At 39.1% G+C, this 13,458-nt stretch overlaps 1 protein-coding gene across 1 annotated transcript in view; it reads right to left on the bottom strand.

Moving 5' to 3' along the window:
- LOC306773486 (G1/S-specific cyclin-D2-like) overlaps positions 1-7,124 on the bottom strand; it is an 18,223-nt gene extending 11,099 nt beyond the window's left edge. The window contains exons 1-2 of the mRNA XM_079263314.1: positions 6,794-7,124; positions 5,657-5,872 (exon numbers count right to left, since the gene is read on the bottom strand). Of these exons, the coding sequence (XP_079119440.1) occupies positions 5,657-5,872; positions 6,794-6,988 (411 nt within the window). The 5' untranslated portion in view covers positions 6,989-7,124. The remainder of the gene's footprint in view (positions 1-5,656; positions 5,873-6,793) is intronic.
- Between the last annotated feature and the right edge of the window lie 6,334 nt (positions 7,125-13,458).

The raw sequence follows: 13,458 nt of genomic DNA, 5'->3' as shown, positions 1-13,458 counted from the left end.
GCAGCGAGAAACATCTCAAACTTGCAGGACACCAGCCCTCTAAGTCCAACTATGGACACCCTTGATGTAGATCATTGCGAGAACATCAGAGTCTGAAAACCAGTGCCAATGCAGTGCAACGCATATAGCAGCCACTAGGGGGGCTGACTATAAAGAATCTATAGTTGTAAAGGTTTATGAGCTTATTCAGTCTTGGGTGCAGGTTACTGAGAGTGTGAGCGTTCTCTGGATAGTGGAGTCAGAAAGCGGTTTGACCACAGGGACCCAGTCCACCTGGTTGCAGATAAAAATCGATCCTTGGTTTACAAATGAGTTCAGTTACTATGCCCTTAAATAGCTCCTAAATCCCTTAATAACTATCTAAATACATGTATTATACATTGTATTGAGAAACTTAGTACAGGCAATTAGAATAGACAATTCCATCAAAATAAAATAAATATACACGCACTGAGGCATCGTCTCAGTCTCCGCATCACACATAGTAAGAACTTGCTCTATTTCTTTTTAACTTGCATTTATTTAATGAGTGCCTTTAAGTCAAAATAACATAAGTCGAGAACCGCGTCGAGACAAGTGGCCAATGTGGCGAGGCACACCTGAACAGTAATGACCCCTGGTTGCTTTTACAACACAGCTGTCAAAACTCTAGAGCTGCTATCTTGCAGGTTCTAGTTGTTTCCCTGCTCCATCACACCCGATTGAAATCAATGGACCATTGTGAAGAAGGTCACAAGAAATGATTGGATCCATTTGATTTGATTGAATCAGGTTTTATATAAGATTTTTTTGTTATTATTCTTTAAAATGAATACATAATACATGACAAGTATATCCCAGGTACACAACTAGTCAGAAGTTTGGACACTTTTCTATTAGATTTAACAGGAGTTTAGCACACCGCCTGGTGTGCTAAACTAAATAAGAAAAAAGTTATTAGATATTGGAAGTGATCCCAATCAATGTCCGGATCCAGGAATTATTTACAAGATTCTTATAGGTCCCAGGTAGGAACAAACTTCTGGCAACACCTGTGAACTTTGTCACATTTAGGTCTTTTGCTGGTGGAAACAAAAGGTTGCTCAAGGGTAAAACCATTGGATTTTCTACATTGATCCTCATAGATTTTCTTTGATTCGACGAGTTTCCTTTAAATATGTTAAAAGGTTGTGTTGTGGTTGGCTGCCATAACCATATTTATTCCAAGGACAACAAAAGATTGTTTCTCCGAACTACCAAAAAGACACACCAGAGAGGTGTGATAACTGGTTAGCGACTATGCTGCCATACTGCCGACGGTACACCTTGGAGTCTTTTAAAAATACTGGACAATCTGTGACATTATAGTTTAAAACTTATGGGACTTTTCTTGTATAGATGCCAAAAATACCATGAAATGGCTGGTTACAACTGCAATAACAAACGTATTGGTGGCTTTTGTGAAGTTTACTAAGTTTCTAGTTAGCAGCTCCTTCACAATGTGATTTGTCACAGGTATTTCTTCAGTCTTACTGCCACTAGCTTCATCTATCTGTTTCAAGCTTTGACACTAAAGGTATCAATAGAAAATTATCTGTTATGTCACACAATTATGTAAAAAACCAATGGAGAAAACGTGAAACTATGAGAACAAGTTGCAAACTTCAATACAGACACTGGAGTGATGCAGGGTTTGTTTTCACCGGAAAGTTTTTCATGGTCATGTAACCACCAGGTTGGGACGTAGGTTTGCACCCCCCCATGAAAAGATAGGGATCATTTTGCAATTAAAACATTTAACTTATGCCAACAATAACTGGCAAAAGAATTACAAATGGCTTTGTGGAGGTCTGTGGTCTGAGTGTTTTTATTTCTTTTTAAATAAATTGAGGTTTGGACATTGTCTCAGCTCCTCATTCAATCCACTCTCACTCCACTAAAGATTATACCAAATCCTTTTTAGCTGTTAAATTTTGCTTAATTTAAATTATAATATTTCCCTAAAAATATAACCAATTGTGTACTTTAAACAGTGGCTCCGCTGAACTTAAATATGTGCTGCCCAAAATTTCTGCACAGTGAGTATGATAGGGCTATTGATCACACATAATGGGAACTGAATTGTGGTTTATAATGTCTTTTTCTGAATTAACACCATTAATCTGTACTCGTGCCCTTGCTTCACAACACCACTGCTGAATATAACTGATTTTGTCATGTTTAAGTTAAGTGATGACAAAGTTTTGTCAAACCAGTGCCTATTTATACCGAGTTCTGTGGTGAGAATTTTAAAAACTTGCTGCGAGTTTTCCACTGAACCAAATATATTTGTGTAATCAGCAAACAAGATGAATTTAAGTGACTGCGGTACATATATCACTGATGCATATCATCAATAATTTTGGCCCTAACACCAACCCTTGTGGTACACCACGCCCAATGTCCAAACAAGATGACTGACATTCACCCAATTCCACAAACTGCTTCCTCTTTTTTTCCGACAACTCTTCACAGAGTCTAGTATAAATCCCGTCTGCCCATATTATTCCAATAAATTATTCAATGTTTCATGGCTAATTGTATCAAAGATCTGTGAATATCCACAATGCATATTTCCTTCCATCTATGCCATCTGAGATACCTTCATTTAAAGCTTCTGAGGTTGATAAGTTATCCATGTTAGAAATATATTAAAATTGCAATATTTCTCTGAACAATTCCAATTAAATTTTTAAGGCACCATTAGGTATGAGTTCATATAAATTCCTCAATTGGATGAAAAATTAGCAAACAAGAATATAATAATCTTTTTTATATTAATGCCATTCAGAAAAGTACTTTTTTGGTACTGACAGGGCAGATGTATGGTTGATGCGAATGACAAAACTAAAACAAAAGAAACCATCACTTTAAAGTTGATCTAAGAGAAAATAGTTCCTTTATAAAAAATTGGTCATAAGATATAGCAAATTCAGCTTGAAGAGTTTTTTTGTTTGTTTTTTTGTTTGTTTGTTTTTTAGTAAGCTGGTCATGGCTTCTGAACAGACGTATTCGTGCTGAGCTTTTCTATATATTTTTAGACCCTTTTCCCCCCAACTTCCACCACGTGGAAATGTTCCAATTGGTACAGTAATGTGCACTATTTTGTGTCTCTGCAATATAAAAGGTGCCATTACAACCAACTGTACTAACATATCTGGGTCCTCTTCAGTTTCAGGTCAATAGGAAAGTGGAACAGTACGGTTAGGGTGGAGCTATTGGCATAACACGGTACAGTCCATTGATCAGGGGGCAGAAATGTGTAATTTCTTATACTAAAAGCAAGCACAAGAGCTAAACACCCTGTAGGAGTTCAGTTGTTTCACTTAATGCTGACAAGATCAGAAAAAGATGCCAGAAACAGTATGGTGGGGTTGGCTTTGGAACATTCCTTCCTGCCGTATCATTTTGTTGTAATGTTTGTTTCTCGCCTACCTAATGAGGATCCAACTTTCCATGGAAAGACTCACCTAACCAGGTAGGACCTAGAGAAGTAGCTTTTCAGAACAAAAGCCTGAGGACGTGTTTACACTACAATGCTGAGACAGTCAAACGGAAACATTTTGTTGCGTTCTGGCTTCTTGTTTACACGTTTTGGGAAGATAAAACCCTAAACATTTTACGCCTTCTTGTGATGCAAGGCGAGTTCTGTCCGTGTAAACTGGAATCGGATGGTGACGTCTTCATCATTCATTATCGTAACCGCTTAGTCCGATGAAGGGTCGCGGGGAAGCTGGAGCCTATCCCAGCAGGCTTTGGGCGAAAGGCGAGGTACACCCTGGACAGCTCGCCAGTCCATCGCAGGGCGTCTTTCACATCATCTTGCAGTAATACACAGTTAACACAACAATAATGGCAGAACTCCGTGTAATGTTTGTGCAGCTGAATTTTTTAATTTCATTTGGTCTGGTTTGGTAAAACCTGATAAGACAAAGAGACGAACAGGTTAAATGCACTAGGTAACTATCGGTTAGCATGTAACGCTGCCGTTGTGTTTATGAGGAAGTGGCGCAAGGCTGGGAGTGTTGTTAAAAGTTTTTTATTGCCCGCTAGAATCCTGGCACGTGCACTACGTCAACTCTGGTCCTGTTCGCATTTTCTCCTGCACAGAGAAAGTTGTCATTCGGCTGTTGTGTTTATTTTTTTTTTTTTTTCAAATATGCAAAGGAAAGTTGTGTGTTTTGCGTAGAAACGTTATGGTGTAAACTCCCCTGCTGATTTTATTCAAACCTGGCAACCTACAGGATAGATGGAAAATATTTAATTGAGGAAAAATGATAACTACAATGCTCCCCTTCCTTTATGATGAAACATCAGCTCATAGAAAAAAAACCCCGCCATTACGCAGGGACAGTCCCCCTGTCACCAAATACTTCATTGTCATCTGAAATGTAAGTCATCATTCACATTTGAGTGGGCTTCCTGTGCATAAACTGCCACCAACATGCTTGTGGTGACTAGGTTTAAACCCAGGAAGAGTTCAGGGATTGTAAAATGAGGTTTGCTGTCTGTCTGCTCACTTCCTGGACATCTGCCATGACAAAACCTGCCTTTTAACATTTCCACTCCTGCTAAAGCAGCAGCAGCTGCTGAGGTGTATTCATAACAAGGAAAAGCTGATATCTTGCACTGACTCTTGCTGATCTGTGTATCCTGCGAGAATATCCAGGAATCTGGATTCTTGGGACAATATAGAGGATTAAATGAGCCTAATGTCATTTCCTTCAACAGCTGTAGGCAAAATAAAGGGAGGTATAGAGAACATGTGGAGCAGTTTGAACCGGTTTGATGTACACTTCTTTTTTTTAAAGATATGCATAAAACTAGTTTAGGTTCATTATCTTTGAGCATATATGGCTTTTCTTTAGAGGTGCAGCAAAATATGATGATTAAAACCCATCTGCTCTCTATGGTCATTTGTAGTCATGAAAATGTTTTATAACATCGGCCTGATGGTTCAAAGATAAAAGATATTTGATTTACTCCATCATGAAAGTCACAAATGCTTTTGTTTGTTTTGGCTTGCATAATATGTGCATTTTAGAAATTTAATTTTTAAAAATTTATATTTTTTTATAACAAATGCAATTAAGCTATTTTGGATCATAAACATTCAGACTTATAATGACTGATTTGTTCAAGTATTTTTGGTTTTGGCAAACCTGATAATAATTTCAACCCATAATTAAGTTGCTATTCTGGTTAATATGATGAAGTTATAATATGTATAATCTACTTACAGTGACTTAAACACATTTTTAGTACTTTGGGTCAACATTTATTTCTATGCTGATCCTTGCCAATAAATATTAATAGAATTGATATTCTGTTTCTTAAGACAAATTGCAGAACTTTTAATCATTTATTATATTCTTTAATAAAACAAAGAAGAAACTAAAGGTCTAAATTATACTATTGTTCCATACTGCATTTTTGGCACTAGATGGCATCCCACCTCTCTGCCATCCACATGGATCCAAAGCACGGATGTGGCTGCACTGTACAAGCTCACTTATAAGGAAAATGGGATACTTCCTGTGAGACTAATTCAACCTTATAAAATCATCCAAAAATGTGACGCTACATTTTTATGCTCCTATAAACGAAAGAATGGGACTTTTCAAATCCCAGTTCTTACCAGCAGTTCCCGTGGCGTGATGGAGTTGTCTGTGTACATGCAAAGTTTCTCTGCTGATATGGGTCTGCAGTCCTTTAGCTTGGAGGCCAGAAACATGCACACAGCTCCCAGAAGCTGCAAATAACTCTTTCTTGTGGGCATCACGGCTAAAAATCTGTCCAAATAATTAATAGCTAAAGAGAAGACATCTTCATTACTCTTCTCCTCCTCGCACACCTGGAAAGACACAGGAGTTAAACAAGAAAAAGGCAGATTAACTTACAAATATTAATAAAAAGAGGTTACATTAAAAAAATTTTTAAAAAACCTGTATAAGTGCTTTAAAGTACTGCAAGACTTTATTAAAACAATTTGCACATGGAGTATGTTTTTTTTTTTGGTTTTTTTTTGGTGCTTTAAAATCAACCTTAATCAAGTTGAAAACATTCATTTTTAAGCTCTTTTCCTCAATGGAAATCTACTATATCGAGGCAATGCATAAATAAATTAGTTCAATAGGAGGTTGTTCAGTAACCCCCCCACCCCCCTTCGCATTTCAAGCCCTCTTCCTCGGGTTTCCCACTTTAAAAAAAAAAAAAAAAAAAAAAACAAATACATCCTCTAAAACATTTACTAAATGGTCACAAGTTTGTTTAGAACAGTTCCCCGACATTTGCAAAAGAGAAAAGCTTGCTAACATGAAAACATTTTATTTCTCAGAAATGAAAGTGACTTCGCCTTCACGCTGCCTGTCTCTGTCTCGAGCTTGTAGCACTTTTTAAAAATTAATTAAAATTATTGTAAAGGCAAAATGTCAGATTTTCGATTATGTAAATTAAGATTAGCCCCTTCTCTGTCGCCTGGGATAGATAATTAGCCAAAAGTAGCAATATTGTAGTAATAAACCAAAGTAAATGACGAGCTAGGCTTTTTCTTTGAATGTGAATTATCTTCATGGTGGAATTTCGGACTCCCCCACGCCTTTGGTGAGTCATTCTCTTTCACTTGTCTGTCAGGTCAACAGCCATAACAACACCTATATTTTAAGACAAAACGGACTTAAAGATAAATGTCAAGAAGAAATAAAAAGAAAAAAGATAATTGCAACTAGCTAAAGTGTTTTAAGTTAGCCCGTCAGAGCATGAAGTCCCCACAAACCTCGTGCATCCAACCTGCAACCATTCGTCTCATATAAGGCTGAATATCCGTCTGGACCCGCTGGAAATATGAACACTGTGGTATAAACCTTTCCTCAATTGTTAATAAACTTTGCAAAACTCTGTCATCACACAGGATGTTTAGGTCAAGCTGGGCTTTCACGGCTCTGTCCGACTCCAGGCAGAAAAGATCCATGACTTGTCCGCCTTTTGGCCACGTTTTCTAATGTTCTTAGTTACTAAATAATAAGAAGAAAATAAATATTGTCACAATGGTTTCGACAGCGGAAAGGAGGAGGAGCAGCAGTTCCCAGGAAGAAGCATGAGGCTGAGACAAGGTTTGCTCCTGTACTGCTGACGCTCGACTTGCTTCTTCCTCCAGGATCCTCAGCAGAGAACCGAGGCGAGAAAGTACTTCCGGAAAGGCCTTTCAAAGTTAAAGTCTTCGATCACTTCCAGTCCACAAAACAATCACCACCACCAACAACAACAACAACAACAACAACAACAACAATAATAATAATAATAATAATAATAATAATAATAATAATAATAATAATAATAATAATAATGTTTATTTTCTGAGGAAAATTATAATGTAGCTGCATTTTGTTGTGTTTTTACATGAGATATAATTAATTATTATAGAGGGTCAGGTACTGCCTCAAGTGGAGGAGTTTAAATATCTTGGGGTCTTGTTCACGAGTGAAGGAAGGATGGAGCGTGAGATCGGCTGATGGATCGGTGTGGTGTCTGCAGTAATGCCGATTCTGCGCCGGTCTGTCGTGTTGAAGGCAGAAGGCAAAGCTCTCGATTTACCAGTCGATCTACGATCCTACCCTCACCTATGATCATGACTAAAAGAACAAGATCTCGTATACAGGCGGCTGAAATTAGTTTCCTCCGCAGGGTGGCCGGGCTCTCCCTTAGAGATAGTGTGAGGAGCTCGGTCATCCGGGAGGAGAACAGAGTAGAGCCGCTGCTCCTCCGCATCGAGAGGAACCAGTTGAGGTGGCTCGGGCATCTGGTCAGGATGCCTCCTGGACCTCCCTGGTGATGTGTTCCAGGCACGTCCCTCTGGGAGGAGACCCCGGGGAAGACCCAGGACACGCTGGAGGGATTATATCTCTCAGCTGGCCTGGGAACGCCTCGGGATCACCCCCGCAGAGTTGGTAAATGTGGCTGGGGAGAGGGAAGTCTGGGCTTCCCTGCTTCGGCTGCTGCCCCCGCGACCCGACCCCGGATAAGCGGCAGAAGATGGATGAATGGATGAATAGAGGGTGATAAACTGTCCATTAAACTTTCCAGCAACCTGTTCAGCATTACTCTGCACAATCACTTCTAATCGTACTATATTGTCCCAATAATAAGCCAGCCTTCTTGATTAGTTTGTTCAGTTTCTTTCACTGGCAGATGCTTGCACATTGGTACCCCATAACGAATGCTAATTCAGCAGCTGCTTTGCATCCTGTCTCTTCTCCAAGCTCTCACCACCCAGTAAAAGCCAGTCTAATGTTGACATTTACCCTATCACTTCGTTCTTCCTTTTCATTGTCCTTTAATGTCCTTTTGGGCTATAAGCCATGTGTGCATTCATTAAAAAGCCAGTCTGTTGATATCCATTTGAGTTTTACTCTCAAAAGTGTATGTGGTATTGCTCCAAGTCTGTAGTCCTGCATTTACCCTTTCATTTGGCAGATATTACGTACATTCCCGGTGCACCAGTGCTGCTGACCACCATCTCAGGCACACGGCCTGCATAGCAGACAAACTGTTTGTCAGAATATGTAGGTTTATGAATGCTGATGGCTCTAAAAGAATTTCAGACATTTAAACAATAATGCACATTTTCTAAATCTGAGTCAGCTGCAGGTTTACTAATAATTTAAACAAGTTGCCAAAATAAAAAATCCAATATTTACTGTGTTAAAAAAAAAAAGAAGGTGTTTTTGTGTGTTCACATCTTCAAAAACAAAATACTTTAGCTTTTTGTATTTCTTAGGAAAAGGGGAAAAAAAAACATAATTTTATCTCGATTAAAGTCAGTATCAATGTAAATACCTACAAGATTCCTGAATTATCAAAAAAATGAAAACTGCCACATCTTCAGAGCACAAGTCATAGATAGTTTACATTTTTCTATGCAGTTTATGGTATAAATCAGTGCACTGCACAGTCTGCTGTTAGATCTGTAAATCTTCAACCCAGCTGGCCCTACATATTTGACAACTCTGCAATAAATCAGGTGACTTGCTTCAAGAAAAAGGACACAACCGCTTTATTAAATATTCTTTCTCAAAAACGCTGAAAGGCAGAGAAATTTATGTGTTAAGGATCCTTTCATCCTTAAATGAGACATCTAATACAAATAAACATACACCAGAAAAGGGCAGATTAGACTATTAAAACACCAACATGAACCTCAACAATGTGCTCTCATTGAGCAAAGCTCACGTTTCCCAGAACAGTTACGATTTTTACATGTTGCTTTTTATATCTTCACCAAAAATGTATGGACTTATAGTTTATGAAAGACTCGTCTTTCCTTGGACAGAGAGGGCAGTTTCTTTTAATTTAGTCAGGTCATAGTGCTTTCCCATGAACAACACAGCATGTTGGTGCTGACATCCTTATGGCTGTGGGTGTGGATGGCATGCTGATCTCTTTCCAAAGAAAAGTTTTCCATAAAGGAAGTCCTTTGGCTTGGTGGCATGCATAAGGATAGGCACGCAAATCTGCAGAGACATCTAAACTTATTTGTTGTTTTGTTCTTTCTGTGGGAGGATCTAATCTGCAAAGTGGTAGGATTATAACAGAAGAGGAAGCCATGAGGTTGCCAACTTCCAATCACTTTTGAGGCCTTTTCAGTTCAGTATGTTTGCAACTGCAAGCACACAATCATGATCAAAGACATGAGAACATATATGAGAGATATTTGTGAGAATTTAGACTTTTTAAAAAATTTTTTTTTATCAAACCCAAGTGTTTTTGCTGTGAGTAAACCCTCAGTCCAGCTGAATGGCAGCAAAGAACTGAGTCACCTGACAAGCTTCCCCTTTCTCACAGCAGATACAAAAAAGCTGAATGAGATCTGGAGTTTCATTGAGAAAAAAAAAAACCAAACTGAACACTGTGGAGCTATTATAAGAGCAGACTGTGAAGTGAGAGTGGAAACTGTCTGTGAGGGAATGTCAAGGTTAGCAAGATTAGTTCTGCTTCAAAGGAAGGGGCATATGTTTGAGAGGATTCATCTCAGAATTGAGATTTCATGTTGGGTTATCCAGTTATCTGTGCAGGGAGAGGCTGACAAATCTCTGGGTCAAACTTTTGTCAAATGAGGAAGTGGGGTTCATTCTGCAAGAGGCTGAAGAAATCTACCATACCAGCCATTCAAAGCTCTGACACTTGAGGGAAACACAGGTGTTAGACAGATAAAGCAGCCTTCCCCAGTTGCTGATGTTTGTGCATGTGTCCTGTGATAACAGATGTCAGCCACTATCACACGCTGCGGGCTGCACAGAGGTAACAGAGAGTGCCCAAAGCCCTGGGAAAACGTGGAGGAGCGTGAAATCACCTTGATCCAAAGATTCCTGCTGCATACCAGTCCACTGAACCCACCAGAGCATGGGGGGGGGGGGGGGCAGATGGGCAGACCGCCACAGATCAAGAGAAAGATATAAAGCAAGAGAGAAAAGGTGGAGGGTGATATTCAAGATCTTTAATCCTGGAGTTTGGTTTGGAGCTTAAAATCATCTTGTGCATTTCCTGTAGAAGATCAAGTGAGTCGCTTTGTGAGGGAGGCGTTTTTCAAATATAAACACAGGATTTACTTTTACCTCCCAGTGTCAGAGTCGAGCTTGATTACAGGTTGCCCATGTGCTCTGAGGTCAAACTGGCTGTTTGGGTTTACTGACAGTGGAGAAGAGGATGCTATGGCTGGAATGTTGCGGTGTGAACAGTGGTGAATACTCCTCCCAGTGCTGACTGATAGCTGGTGTTGCTCAGCCAGGAGAGGAGATAAAGTGGCTTTTGTCTGTCACATGGCTGCATACCATATGCTTTCACATCAAATGATTACACCACACTGGAAGTAGGCCAAACACTCACACTCCAACATTAAAAGTAGGCAACATAAATGTTGACTTGCATGTTCTTGCTCTTTCACATGCTATTCTGGTCATGCTATCAGCGGTTTGGAGCTTTTTTCTATCGGGAATGTCACACATCAAAGGTGTTTTATCTCTGCCACTTTCTGCAGAGTGGATAAGCGGGGAAGAAGGTGCTTTCCAGGAGGACTCCAGCAAAGCATGCGGGAGGAATATCTGTTTGAAGCTGCTTCCAACAATTGCTCTGGCTTTCTTCACCCAGCAATTATATTTTCTGAATGCGTAGATCCTGCTTTCCTAATGCCTGAGTAACTCCCACCATCAATCCTTCAGTTGTGATAGGAAAATGTGGTGCAACCAGCTAATTTGCACTCAGCTACACAGCAAGATTAGAAAACAAATGGAAGATCGTCAAATCAGCGCAGGAAGAGGAGGGTGTTTCCCCCCTCTGCGTCTTTGGAATGTTTTGGCTAAACTGAAAGCCATCATTCAAACTCAAATGCCAACATTTGAGGAGACAATGACGAGACAGATAGCAACATCCGGGCCTGGTCTGAGTTGGGAGCACAAGAGGTTTTCTATTCTCGAGTCTGGGTCTCGATCGCTGCTGAATCTCCCCCTCTTTCACCACGTCTGTATACAAGTCTGACGTCCAGCAGCTTGCATCCCTCACTACCAGAGTCGTACAGAACATTACCCCATTCTGCAGCATGAACTCAGGAAAAAGAGTGCACAGATGAGGGGAGAGGAAGAGGGCACACTTTAAACAAAAGAGGGTCTATAAAGAGCAGAAGAAGAGAATTATGCTGCAAAATGTTCAAGTGCCATTAACTTTGTCTAAGAAAAAAATTAAATTGGGCCTGAAAATTTCTGTCACATTGAAGCTATTAAAGATTCAGGATGAATTTATTCATTGAAAACTATTTTAGTTGATGTAAGTTTGCATAAAATTGGTGGTGGAATGTGATGACTTGGTTGCATTTCACACTTTGTGCCAGTAGAAGTCATTACATGACGCATACAGGAACATTTAAAAATTGAAATACAACGACAACAAACAATGAAAAAATTAGAGAACAGCTATTCTGACTAAAGTAATAAAAAAAACGTATTAGTCATTAGTACTGACATTTCGTGGTAAGAATAGATATAGAAATAATTTAAATGCTAAGCACTGTTGTGAATGTACGGTAGCTGTCAGGGGCCAAAAGTCTCACAGACATAAACATGTTTTTTATGTGTGAGTGGATAAAACATTCACAGGTGCAGTGATGACTTCAGCTTTATCTTCTTCTGTGGTCCTTTTTCTTATCCTAAATAGTGCTCTCGGACCTCTCAGACAAAGCTAATACTGCACTTTTAAAACTTAAAGGTTCTCAGTCACACAGTTTGTCCTTTCATAGTCACCATAGTAAAAATAGTGACACATATATGGCAGTTTTCATGTATGAAGACCCGCGACAAGCAGACATAAATGGCTCTGAGAATAAAAAGATAACAGCTGTTTTAGTTTAGGCTGTTAGATAACAATAGAAACATTTGTTTTTCTATTTGTTCAGGCTGCACCTTTAAAATATAACCTTTTGGGATGGAACTATTTTGTTTACAGCTTCACCCAGGGCTGCATGGTGGCAAAGTGGTTAGCAGAATTATCTAGCAATCATTGGGCGAGAGGCAAGTACACCCTGGACAGGTTTCCCCATTTAAACATATTCTATCAAATATCCAGTTATCCAGAGTTATGTCAAACACGGATGTAACCACATGAATAAAATCCCCTTTAAACAACTTTTAAAACACTTTCTCTGTTACTTGGCTGGAAGTTCAATGAACTGGGAATGAAAATATCCTGCCATGGCAAGCATGCAAAAAACAATCTGTTTGGAAACTAAAATAAGGAACAGAGGACTTAAAAAACAATTAGTTTGGAAAACCAAATGAGGAACACAGGACTTGAGAACTAAACGTGTCCTTTGACACATCAGTGCTTTATGCTAATCTTAGCATGCTAACGATGCTAACGTCACACACAAAGAGTTCACCTCTTTTCTCCCTCTGCCGATCAGTTCCCCTCATAATTCATTTTCATCAATAGAAGATGTTGTTGGTGTTTTGTTTCCTTACAGGTGTGGCAGCTGTTTGTTTGTTTGTTTTTATTTTTATTTACTCATCTTTTCTTGGTGTTGTTGAACTGTTGTCCTCATTCCCTCACTTCTCTTTTTTCCTCTTTCCCTTTTACTTTTTTCTTTCTTTGTCCCCAGCCCTGTTGTCCAGCATTAATATGTACATTCAGCAATAGAGAAATTTAAAAATAGAGAAAATTACTTTAAATTCAAAGAGGGGCTCTATGTCATAAAGCTCCTCTTGGAAAAGCAAATTAATTTGGCACAAAACAGGAGCCAGATCACCATTCTGCTTGCTACAATGCTGGACAGGACAAGTGTAGAAAAATAAATAAATAGATAAATAGTTGATTTGTTTCTGTGGGCATTACAAACCATATAATTACATTTAACTGATGAAATACCAATAAAATCGATAAAATACCGATAGAAACACA

Source organism: Telmatherina bonti (assembly GCF_933228915.1).
Source record: "Telmatherina bonti genome assembly, chromosome: 23".
In the NCBI taxonomy this organism is placed as follows: domain Eukaryota; kingdom Metazoa; phylum Chordata; class Actinopteri; order Atheriniformes; family Telmatherinidae; genus Telmatherina; species Telmatherina bonti.
The sequence above is the reverse complement of the archived record's forward strand: the minus strand, read 5'-3'. Positions and strand labels throughout refer to the sequence as shown.